This window comes from Chrysochloris asiatica, unplaced genomic scaffold (assembly GCF_000296735.1).
Source record: "Chrysochloris asiatica unplaced genomic scaffold, ChrAsi1.0 scaffold00011, whole genome shotgun sequence".
Taxonomy (NCBI): domain Eukaryota; kingdom Metazoa; phylum Chordata; class Mammalia; order Afrosoricida; family Chrysochloridae; genus Chrysochloris; species Chrysochloris asiatica.
Genome location: NW_006408529.1, coordinates 15,663,127 through 15,676,322, shown reverse-complemented (window position 1 = coordinate 15,676,322; position 13,196 = coordinate 15,663,127). Strand labels below are relative to the sequence as shown.

The window sequence follows — 13,196 nt, the reverse complement described above, 5'->3', positions numbered from 1 at the left end:
ACTGCAGTACGGACTAGGCTGTTTTCCTCCTGTAAGGAGCTCTAGTAGCGTAGTGGTTGCAAATCGGGCTGCTAACCTCCGGGTTAGCAGTTTGAAACTACCAGCTAATCTGTGGGAGAAAGATGAGACTTCCTGCCTCCTTAAAGATTTACAGCCTGGGAAACCCTATACGGGTAGCTATGAGTCAGAACTGACTCCGCAGCACATAACCACCACCAAGATGAGGAAGTGAGTCCTGGTGTGGTGCTGCAGCATAATGCATGGGACCACAAAGTCAGTTTGAACTGCAAGTTTGGTGGTTCAAACCAACCAGCCACTCCTCAGAAACCCTATATAATATCGCTATGAGTCAGAACCCACTCGATGGCACTTAACAACAACAAAGATGAGGAAAACCCCCAGTGAGATTGGCAGAGTGGCAACAGCAATGGGCTCGAGCATAACAACAATTATGATAATGGCACAGGATCGGGCAATGTTTTATTCTGTTGTGCATAGGGTCACTATAATCAGAACTGACTTGATGGAACCTAACAACATGATGATGTTTAATGCCTAAATGTATTTAATATCTAGCTTAACCTTTAGCTATCCCTAAGGCATCAACTTGGAGTCCTGGTGTGGTACGGTAAGAGAAGCACTGGACTGCTAACCACAAGATCAGTGGTTCAAACCCAGCAGCTGTTTCTTGGAAACCATATAGGGTCACTATGAGTCAGGATTGGCTAGACAACACTTTAACAACAGCAACTAGACAACAACTTAGGGATAGCTTAAGAACAAAAGAAAAACAGCCTAGTCCTGAATACAGTGGAGCCGCATTCAGATACTAAAGGAGAAAGACTTAAGTTTCTATTTTGTTTAAGCCACTTCACTTTTTGGGTTTTATTATGGTAGCTGAATTTTATGTCCTCCACCAGACTATAAAGCAGGAGAAAGATGAGGCTTTCTGTTCCCATAAAGAGCCTTGGAAATCCTATACAGGGTCACTATGAGTCAGATCCAACTTAATGGCACTTAACAACAACAATAACAGCTGACTATAAACTCTAGGAAGGTAGAAACCATGTCTCCTTGCGCTCACTATTGTATTCTTAGTACCTAGTACAGTATCTGGCGATTAGTCTACTTCTACCATCCAGTCAATGTCAACTCCGTGACCCTGTGCAGAATTTCTGAGGCTATAAATCTTTATGGAAGCACAAAGCCTGATCTTTCTCCCTTGTAGTCGCTGGTGGGTGTGAACTGCCAACCTCACATTTAGCAGTTCAGTGCTTATACTACAGAGCCACCAGGGCTCCTTTAGCACTTAATAGATGATAAAATCACCACTCACCTGTCAGTTTATCGCACTATGGTGGCTTGTGAGTTGCTGTGATTCTGGAAGCTATACCACAGGTATTTTAAATACTACCAGGGTCACCCATGGTGTACAGATTTCAGATGAGCTTCCATACGAAGACAGACTAGGAAGAAGGAAAGACGAACTACTTCCGAATATTTAGTCACTGAAAACCTTATGAATAGCAGAGAAACACTGTCAGATATAGTGCCAGAAAAGGAGCCCCTCAGGTTGGAAGGCACTCAAAATGCGACTGGGGAAGAGCTGCCTCCTCAGAGTACAGGTGACTCTGATAACATGAATGGAATAAAGCCCGTGGGAGTAAAGTCAGCAGGACCTTTATTTACTGATGGGGCACAACTCAAAATGAAGGGAAACAGCTGTAAACATTCAATAATAATTGGAACATGGAATGTACAAAGTATGAATCTAGGAAAATTGGAAATTGACAAAAGTGAAATGGCATGCATAAACATCGATAATCTTAAGCATTAGTGAGTTGAAATGGACTGGTACTGGAGGAGGTACAAGAGCTGAACAGAAAATTCCAAAGGTCAGCTCGAGAGGACAAGGTCAAATATTACAACAAAAGGGAAGAACATTTTCAGCATTTCTCAAGCTGAGGGAACAGAAGAAAAAAATTCAAGCCTCAACTTTTGTTATTATCTGGGCAAATTATTGACTGATGCAGAAAACATCAAAAGAAGATGGAAGGAATACACAGAATCACTGTACCAAAAGGAAATGGTAGATGTTCAACCATTTTAAAAGGTAGCATATGATCAAGAGCCGATGACACTGAAGGAAGAAGTCCAAGGTGCATTGAAGGAATTGGCAAAGGACAAGGCACAGGAACTGATGGAATACAAAGTGAAATCTTTCAAGAAAGTGAGGCAGCACAGGAGGCACTCAATCATCTATGCCAAGACATTTGGAAGACAACTATCTTGCCAACTGATTAGAAGAGATTCATATTTGTGCCCTTTCCAAAGAGAGGTGGAATGCAGAAATCATCGGACATTATCAAAGTTTTACTAAAGGTAATACAGAAACGGCTGCAAGCATACATTGACAGAGAACTTCTAGAGGTTCAAGCCAGATTCAGAAGAGGACATGGAACGAGGGATATCATTGCTCATGTCTGATGGATCTTGGCTGAAAGGAGAGAATACCAGAAAGATGTTTACCTGTGCTTTATTGACTATGCAAAGGCTTTCAATTGTGTGAATCACGCCAAGCTATGGAAAACATTGTGAAGTATGAGTATTCCTGAACACTTAGTTGTGCTCATGAGGAATCTGTACATAGACCAAGTTCAAACAGAACATGGGAACAATGAATGGTTTAAAATTAATAAAAGTGTGTGACAGAATTGTAGTCTTTCACCATACTTATTCAACCTGTATGCTGAGCAAATCATCCAAGAAGATGGGTTATATGAAGAAATATATGGCATCAGGATTGGAGGAAGACTCATTAACAACCTGCGATATGCAGATGAAACAATCTTGCTTGCTGAAAGTGAAGAGGACTTAAAATACTTACTGATGAAGATCAAAGACCATAGCCTTCTATATGGATTGCATCTCAATGTAAAGAAAACAAAAATCCTCACCACTGGACCAATAAACAATATTCTTATCGATGGAGAAAAGACTGAAGTTGTCAAGGGCTTCATTTTTCTTGGATCAACCATCAGCACTCATGGAAGCAGCAGCCCAGATATCAAATGGCATATTGCATTAGGCAAATCTGATGCTCAAGACCTTTTTAAAGTGTTGAACAGCAAAGATGTCAGCTTGAGCTGACAGAAGCCATAGTATTTCCAATAACCTCATATGCATGTGAAAGTTGGACAGTGAATAAGGAAGACTGTAGAAGATTTAATGCATTTTAATTATGGTGTTGGAGAACTTACAAAAGAACAAACAGATCTGTTATGGAAGAAGTGCAGCCAGAGTGCTATTAGGAGGCCAAGATGACCAAACTTCATCTCTCATACTTCGGATATATTATAAGGAGGGACCAGTCGCTAAGATGGAGGGTCAGAGAAAAAGAGGAAGACCCCCAATGAGCTGGATTGGCCAAGTGGCAGCATCGATGGACTCAAGCGTGGCAACAGTAGTGAGGCTGGCCCAGGATCAGGCAGTGTTTCATTCTGCTGTGCATAAAGTCACTATGAGTCAGTACCGACTCAATGGCACCTAACAACAACAACAATACAATGTGGTGTCCTAGTGTCGCGCTTTCGGTTAATGCGCCAGACTGCAAAGCCATCTGAACTGCAAGGCTGGCGGTTCAAGCTCACCAGCTCCTCCTTGGAAACCCTATTAAGGGTCGCTATGGATCAGAATCGACTCAACAGCACTTAACAACAACAACAATACAATGTGGTACTTACTTGTTGTGGTTGTTGTTAATTGCCATTGAGTTGGTTCCAACTCATAGCAATCTTCTATAGGGTTTCCAATGCATAAAGCCTAATCTTTTTCCCACGGACTGGCCAGTGGCCTTGAACTGCAGACCTTGTAGTTCACAATCCAGTGCTTATCACACAGAGCCACTGCGCTCACCATATTTAATCACCATATTAAAGTATCACTGAAAAATGTTAGTCTTGCTTTCTTATTGGCCACACAGGACCTACACAATAAATCCTCTCTAGATTTTAGAAATATACTGCCTATCACAAAAAGTCAATATTTATACATGTGTAATTTATATAAATTTATAATATTTACCTATTATTAAAAACATAAATAAGGTTAAAAAGTAAATACAATTTACCAACTATAATGAAATAAAACATTTATTTTAAAGGATCTAATACTTATTTTTAAGAATAGTAACTTTGGGGACAGCAGGGGGAGACTTTATATGCATAAGCTTGTTGTTGTGGAATGGCTTGTGGGCTCAAACTGCCAAACTTGTGGCTTGCAGTCCAGTGCTTATTGTACTTAGTGACCAAGCTCCCCTACATAAAGCTTACATTTTGTAATTTTTAAAGAAACAGCATTTGCATACATTTTCAAATACATGTGGATATGCAACATAATTAGCAGGTATGTATGCTTTTTATTAAAAGCATTTTAATTTGAATATAATTTTAAAGTTATACGGCAGGTCACTTAAAATTATTATTCAGTTAACATAAAAATAGTTAATAGTAAACGTGAATACCTACTTTGAAGATAAAGAGTACTCAATACAAATCTAATACAACTTAATGTAATACATGTAAAAATTATTTTTGAAGCATCGAAGACCTAACCTGTAGAAGTTCACATTGCTCCTTATGTTAGTAATGCCCTGGTTGGCATTACTAAATCAAAAGTACAAAAGGGTGATACCCTTTACCTTTGTTGGAAACACTGATACACATACTTCTAAACATGTTTTGTCAGTAAGTAGCTAAACTTTGGGTAGGCATTAATTTTGAAGCCCTTTGTTTCATTTATGAAGGTATGAGATAAAATTAATGCCAAAATTCTTGACGAATTCCAAAATTCTGAAACTATTTTCATCAAGTCCACAGTACCCCATTATTACAGCAAAATTACTTTGACTTTAACCAAAATCAGCTATTTATAGTGGTTGCCAGAGCATTAATATATGATTTAAAATGCAGAAAACATCCAAGCTGCTATCTTTCTGCAAGATTTTTATCACATAAAGAAATACTACAAACCATATAGACATCAACTGAAATTTCCCTTCTTTCACTGTTTACTCATAGAAGTGATATTAAGAAATAAGTCAAAAGGAAGAATAACAAGAAAAAGATATATTTCAGAACTCATAAATCATACAAGCTGGATTCACTTAATGAATAAATGAGTGAATAAAGAGATGCATAAATAGATACAAGGAGAAACAGTTAAGTCTGTTATTTACCTTAATAAGTAATGCAACCATCTTTTTCCCATTAGCTCCTGGATTGGCAAGTTTGTTGAATTCCAAGTCAAAATAAAGCTTGCACACCGAATTTTCTGGAATGACTTCATAGCAGTGCAAGAGATTTTTGCTAAATTAAATAAATTGTGATTGTGAGACATTTTTCAATCATAGAAGCTGTATTTGTGTCTCACGAGACTACATTAACTGTTCTGAAATCGCATATAACGATGAAATAGTGAAGACATAATAAAGTGAACAACTGTTTGATACCGGTTTTTGGCTCATACAATCAAGAGTTTCTACCAAACAAAGTATAACATCATATTCTGTAACAGTATTTGACTGGAAAACATGACCAACCTCACATTTTTATTTATTCACTGATGATTTGCATAATATGCCATACCTCTATGCTTGTTTTTTGTCACTAACAATAATGGAATAAATTTTGTTTTAGAAAAGAACTGTCTTTTCTCAAACCTGTAACTCAAAATCACATGTTCTTGAAATTCTGTGATTTCTCTGAGAATATTTAAACGTTGTATTTTCATTGGGAAGATCATATTATTTTAATTGGAAAAAGAAATTAAAACAAAAAAACACAAAACATCAACTGGCTTCCGGAAGTTTTCAATACTCAATTTGTAGTTATAACCTTGGTGGCTTACAAGAGGTGCAACTTTGACATGGATTAATGAGACTAGACACTGATTCAATATATAGATAGGTGAGAATTTGGATTGCTGATTTAATACATAAGTAATAATTTGGGTTAAGTGAAGTTCAGATGAGGAACAAGAAAAAGTGGTGGAAGAATTTTGTCATTATCTGGCACTGATAGTATACAAGAATACAAAAGCATGTGCTCATACATACTCTGTAATAGTACCAAACTTTTATTGCAAGGTGAGATTTCATTTCAGTATAACATCATTTTAATGATTTTAAAATTATTTTAATTCAACTCTAATTGGTGTTGCATATACATAAACACAAGAAAACCTAGTTTTATATTCAAAACATTATAATAAAAACATTTAAGTTAACACAGAGAATCCATATTAATCTTTTTCATATATTACTCAAGTGTGATAAATACTTAAATAGATCATTAAGTTATATGAAGCAGCAATCTATTATTAGACAAATCACTAATGCACATAATCATTTGTGACTAATAGTACCATTTAATTTTGAAAGAGATATTTCAGAATCCCTTTGAGTAATGGAGTTATAAATATAGATGAGGGTAAGTCAAAAAGTATTGCTTCTAGGGTTCCAGTTCATACATGTATGAATTTATTCCAAACAAAACATGTTTAAGCATGTCTGCAATTAGCGGATGGCTGCAGACCAACTCTCTCAGTAATATACTTGTCTTAGTGTCATTAGGGTACCTTTAAGGAAAAAAAGGTCCAATCAAAACAGTGGCTTCCATGGGGATCTGCTGGGCTGTTTAAATTCAAGGCCACAAGAACGGTTCAGAAGGTTATAGTAACTGTTTTTTGGGACCTTGATAGAGTTTCCTGAAGGACACAGGATAATCACAGGGGCTTATTAGAAAGAAATTTTAAGAAAACTGAAAATTGTATTGGCAAGAAAAAACACAGGAAAGTTGCACTGAAGAATTTTTCCACCATAACAATGTACCCGCTCATTCTTTGAGGCTAGCAAAAACTGTTCTAAAGGAATTTCATTGGTAAACCTTACTCCATTCATGCAGCAGCCCAGACCTTGCCCCTTCAGACTTCTTTTTGTTCCCAAAATACAAAGAACATTTTAAAGAATTTGAGCTCCTCGAGGCTGCCAAAATTGCCATTTTTCTGTGGTGTAAATCCAAGAGTGCAGATTTCTTTGGGGGATGGATTAGAGAGATGAAACCACTGTCATCAAAATTGTACACCAAAATGGAAAAACAATAACCTCACATTTTGGTATCTTTAATAAAAGTTTGATTTTGTAGCGATAGTTTTTTACGTACCCTTGTATATGTGTGTTGTTGTTCTTAAGTGCCATCAATTCCAACTCATAGAGACCCTGTATAGAGCTTCCAAGGAGTTTACCTAGTGCTTATGCTACAGCGCCCCACCAGGTCTCTATATATGTGTGTATGTATGTTTATATGAGATATATACACCCTTTCCTCACTTATTGGCATGCTTAGATGCCAAAGGCCAGGTCGTTCTGTGAAAATTGGTGTTATGCAAAAATGGAGGATGACCACATCAGATCACAAAATGGAGGATGGCCATATCATTACATAACTGCCAAATTACATCATTCCATCACTTCCAAACGACTGAGAATCCTGGCCCAGTCAAGCTGATACACAGCCTTAACCATGGCGGCCAGTGTTACTCTTACCTAGACCCCTCACGTTCTTCACTGTCAATCAAACATCATCAAAGCACAGACAGATGCAAAATGTTGGATAACAAGGTAAGTGAAGAGTAAGTGTAGATATGATTTTTTTCCCTATCAACACCTGGCTAAACAATCCATTTTTGCTACACCTTGGAAACCCTGTGGGGCAGTTCTACTCTATCCTATAGCTCACTAGGACTCAGAATCAACTCAGCAGCAATGGGTTTAGTTTTGGAATGACAAGGGAACTGAAGAACTAATTCTAACATCACATAAATACATAAATCTGTGGTCAAGAACTGTGAGAGCCAACTCAACCTGAATTAATTTTATAAAAATTACTAGATGAAATACATATAACTTTAGCTTAATATGTTGCTCATTTAAAAACTCCTTACCGGGATTTATAGTAGAACCACAGTTGAACATAAGTTGTTACGAGGTAAATACGTTGTCCGTCTCCCACTTTGTATTCCAAAGCAAATACATGAACATCCTTTGTAAAATCACAAACAATGTTCAAATAAATTCATAAAATGCAAATCTAAATTCAACTGCAGTTATGAACTATTCATAATTTTACCCTTCAAATTTTAGAAACTTCTATATTATTAACAGAAAGAAAAAGAATCATTAGAGCTAATAAAAATCTAAATTACTTGTACTTATTTATTTTTAATCTCAAGTAACACATGTTCAGAGTTGAATATCCAGGCTAAAAATAACAGGATTAAAAATTACTCTTAATTCTATCACTCTAGTTTGAGCCATTACCACAGTTTTGTTTGGTAATATATAAAATTAAATTTTGTTTCCAAAACTACCTAAAATTTATTATAAATGGTGTGGGATAAGATTAATTAATCATTGCTCCAGTACATATAGATCGATCATTATGGTACTTGATTACATATAACTGTTTATGTCTATTGTCTTCTAATAAAGGAATACACACACAAGTTCCTTGTGTTTCCACTTAGGTAAAGGTAGCTGCTGAGCCTTTAAAAGAACTAAACTTTCATTATCATGTGAATGACATGAAGACCCAGTTACCTGACCCTATTAGAGATTAGTTTTATAGATTAGTTATTAGGAAGTTCAGCAATCATACCCATGCATTTTTAATGAGATACAAGTTACAGTGAATCAGCTTTGAGTTAACCTTTTAAATTCTGATTCCTGACTTTATATAAAATGAGTAAGACAAATTTTCTTTTATTTCCTAAAAAGCATATAGCACTTTCAATTTTTATGTAACATCCGTGATCAGAGGCACAGCCTCGAAATCACATATTTATCTTGGATTTCACATATTCATCTTACCTTTTCAATCTATTTTTTTTTTATCTTTTTATATTCTCCACAAAGGATGCACAATACAAATGTTGCTTCATTTATTAATTTTTTGTAAAGTTGGCATATATGCAAAAAGAGTCCTGATAGTGAGGCTTTCTGCTCCTGTAAAGATTGACAGTCTCTGAAACCCTAAACAGGGTCACTATATGAGCAGGAATTGATTCCACAGCAGTGGGCTGGGCAGGTAGCAAGCTTCTTCTTACTAGCCTAATGTGCTCGTAATTATGACAAACCCCAAAGCACAAAAGGCACAAGTAGAAAAGTACAAGTCGGCTGTGGCACTATGATTTTAAGTTCTATGTCTTATTGTAATCTAATATCATGTCTGAGGCATTTTGCTTCAGGTATCTTAAATTCAACTCTTTCTCTTCTTCCTAAAAATCTCACACTCCATTCTTTCAGCTCCACGTATTTTTGAGCATTTAGTTTCATTGACAGCAATTATATTAATCAGCTGTGCTACCAGACCCTTAATCACTGTTTTACATTATTGCAAATCATATCTCTGAGCTCCAGAGGCAAAGACCCTTCCTTTCCCCCTTGCTTAGTCATTCTATTTTCTTTCAGTCCATGAATATGACCACTCTCCCTTCAAGCACAGCTTCAGTTAAGCATCACTACAAATCACATTCCTGTTTAGTCGATTCCATCTCATAGCAAACCTGTAAGACAGACTAGAACTGCACTACAGGACTTACAAGGCTGCAGATCTGCCCTATCTTTCTCCTGAGGAGCGGCTGGTGGGTTCAAACAACCAACTTTTCAGTTGGTAATCAAACATTTAACTGTGCTGCCAAGGCGCCTTTTAAAAAATAATTGGCACTACACCTATCATTCTTTTTCCTGATTAATATAAACCAAATGCTTAATGATTCAGAAATATTATTTCTAAATTTTGTGGCATTAAGATTGCAACTAAATTCTCTTGGTGCTGTACAAGACCTAAAATTAAATCAGGTTGTTTAGAAATCTTGTTATAAAAGCTGTGAAAAAGAGAAAGGGATGAGATAATTACCTCTTTACAGCTCTTAACAAAATTAAAAGCTTGATTTTGTCGATGAAATAGTTTCCAAATAGAAGGTGGTTCATCTGGTTTGGATAACCTTGGTCTATACACTGAGGACAAAGGTTTCCTCTCATAACGGGAAGCTCGCTCTTCAATTTGCTTCAGTTTTGCTTCCCATTTTCTCTTCACTGGTTCAGAAGCATAAGAAGCATCAATCCTATCCCATTTAAGATTGCTATTAATCATTACTAAAACAAACAAAAAAGATCATCAATTTATTTGTTTAGAATAAGCTTTATTCAGTAAAACTTCAAAACTAATTCCTTAAAGCTTATATATATATACATGTTGTTGTTAAATGTCATCAAGTCAGTTTTGGCTCATAGCAACCCTGTTTAAGGTTTCCAAGGAGCAGCTGGTGGATTTGAACTGCTGACCTTGTGGTTCACAGTCTAGTGCTGTTTCTACAGTGACACACACACACACACTATATATATATGTTGTTGTTGTTAAGTGCTGTCGAGTCGGTTCCGACCCATAGCGACCCTGTACAGGGTTTCCGAGGGTGTAAATCTTTACGGGAGTAGAAAGCCTCATCTTTCTCCCGTGGAGCGGCTGGTAGTTTCGAACCGCTGACCTTAAGGTTTGCAGCCCGATTCGTAACCACTACGCTACCAGAGCTCCATATATATATATATATAGAGAGAGAGAGAGAGAGAGACAGAGAGAGAGAGACAGAGAGAGAGAGAGAGAGAGAGTCCCCCAGTGTGGTACCAAAGGATAAAGACTCAACATCAATGTCAGTTTGAACGACAAGGTCAGCAGTTCAAACTTACCAGCTATTCCTCAGAAACCCTACGAACTGGAACCAACTTGATTGCACTTAACAACATGTATATATGGAGTCCTCATGTGGTGCTGCAGGATAATGCACTGGATTGCAAGGTTAGTTTGAGTCAAAAGGTCAGCAGTTCAAAATGGCACTTAACACCAACAATTATCTATCTATCTATATGTATATTAAAAAAATTTTTTTTTGAATGAAGTTTTACTGTGGGAAGGGAATAGGGTGAGTATTATGGATTGAATTATATGTCCCCAAAATATGTATTGGAATCTTAAATCCTATACTGTGGATGTAACCCGAACATGGGAATCAGATTTTCTTTGTTCTGTTAATGAGACCATATCACTGTGTTGTTGTGGTTAAGCATCGTCAAGTCGATGCCAACCCATAGTGACCCTGTATAGGGTTTCCAAAGAACACTTGGTGAACTTGAACCACCAACCTTGCAGTTCAAACAACTTTGAAGTCTGATGCTTTATTACTGTAGTATGTCCTAAATCAAGTCATTTCTGAGTTAGAAGAGGCACACAGACAAACAAGCACAAATAGGAGCAAAATAGAAGCCATGCTAAGATTACCAGGGAATCAAGGAACACCAGGGTTATAGAAGCTAAGACTAGCACCTTCCCCCAGAACTAAGAGAGACAGTTTTCCCCTATAATAGGTGTGCTGAATTTAGAATCCTAGCCTCCTAAACCATGAGAAAATAAGTTTCTGTGCATTAACACCACCTACTTGTGGTATTTCTGTTAGAGCAACACTAGGAAGCTAAGACAGCTGGCTATCAGAAACCCTTAGATTCTCGCTCTTCAATCTAATAGTGCTATGACTTTGAAGAAATTAATGAAACACCCCAGATCATAGCGCTTTTAATCAACTTCAAATTGGGACTCCACATCATGTTAAATACTTCATACAATTTACCTTGCAGATACGCATGAGAGGAAACAGGGAAATTACAAAGTCTTATATAAATATAGATACTTCTGTATCATTATGAAGTTTCTTATATAATTTTATTTAATCAAGTGCTATCTACCTGGCTCAGCTGGCGTTACTGCCTTGGCCACCACTCCGGTGCTAATTTCTGCTGAGTGCAAATCCATTTCTAGGAATCACAGTGCCGCTCTTAACTCCCTTTTGCTCTGCTCCTGTCCATTGTTCTCTTTCAATACAATTTTCAGTTAGAAGGATAACTGGTTTATGAACCTGATTACAAGACTTGCTAATTTGGGCAAATGCTATGCTAGTCATACCAAAGTTAGAAGCCAGGAAATATATTCCTAATTTAGGATTTCGGTTTGCTTACAAAAAGTGGGGAGTCGTTCCATGGTAGATTTTAAATGCCCATGAATTCTGTCACCCCTCCCATAAAGAGATGCTGCCTAAGACCACATTCACACTAACTCAGCTTGGCCATATGATTTGTTAGCCAATGGGAAGATGTGAATCTAACCACAAAAACAAAAGCTTTCTGCCATCAAATTGATTCCAACTCATAAGGAATTTCTGAGACTGTACATCTTTAAGAGAGCAGACAATCTCATCTTTCTCCTGAGGAGCAGCTGGCAGATTTGAACCACCAAACTTATAGTTAGCAGCCCAATGCCTACCTCATTGCATCATCAGAGCTCTTTAACCTAAGCAGAGGCTTAATAAGTACAACTGTAACAAATAAATAATTTGTTGCTGTTTTCAAATCACAATATTTGAGGCTGTTTTCACACAGAAATAGGTAATTGATAGCTTTCCTCTTCATTGATAAGATCGTGGGAAAATTCTACTGTGTTACATAGGGCCTCTAGGAGTCAGAACGACTCAAGGGTACCCCAAAATAGTAACATGCCATAATTTACGAGTCTTGGGTGGCGCACTTAGCACAGTGGGTGCTCAACTATTACCAAAAGGTTGGCAGTTAAAAAACCACTGAGAAGTGCCTAGGAAGCAGGTCTGACAATCTGTGTCTGAAAAGTCACAATTATACAAACCCTATGGAGCAGTGCCACTCTGCACATATGGGTTGCAAAGAGTTGGAACCAACTCTGAGGCAACTAACAACAATCTCACGATTTATCTATGCGGAAATAGATAGATGCATTAGCATTTTTCCACTGAAATAATGTATATTAAACTATTTGAGGGCAAACTTCCATTTACCTTTATCAGTACTTTTCTAGTATTTTTTGATACACTAAAGTGACAGATATTGTCTTGAAATTGAGCAGAATCGTTTGAGACAATAAGTTCAAGAACCAATGATACTGAAGGAAGGTCCAAGCTGCACTGAAGGCATTGGCTAAAAACAAGCCTCCAGGAAATGGCAGAATAAAAACTGAAATCTGATGCAGCACTGGAGGCACTCACTTATCTATATCAAGACATTT

General features: G+C 37.1%; 1 protein-coding gene across 1 annotated transcript in view; it reads right to left on the bottom strand.

Annotated features, from left to right (window-relative positions):
* PRIMPOL (primase and polymerase (DNA-directed)) overlaps positions 1 to 11,918 on the bottom strand; it is a 63,598-nt gene extending 51,680 nt beyond the window's left edge. Inside the window, exons 1-4 of the mRNA XM_006834504.1 lie at positions 11,852 to 11,918; positions 9,975 to 10,213; positions 8,002 to 8,099; positions 5,237 to 5,366 (exon numbers count right to left, since the gene is read on the bottom strand). Of these exons, the coding sequence (XP_006834567.1) occupies positions 5,237 to 5,366; positions 8,002 to 8,099; positions 9,975 to 10,213; positions 11,852 to 11,918 (534 nt within the window). The remainder of the gene's footprint in view (positions 1 to 5,236; positions 5,367 to 8,001; positions 8,100 to 9,974; positions 10,214 to 11,851) is intronic.
* Positions 11,919 to 13,196: the final 1,278 nt, after the last annotated feature.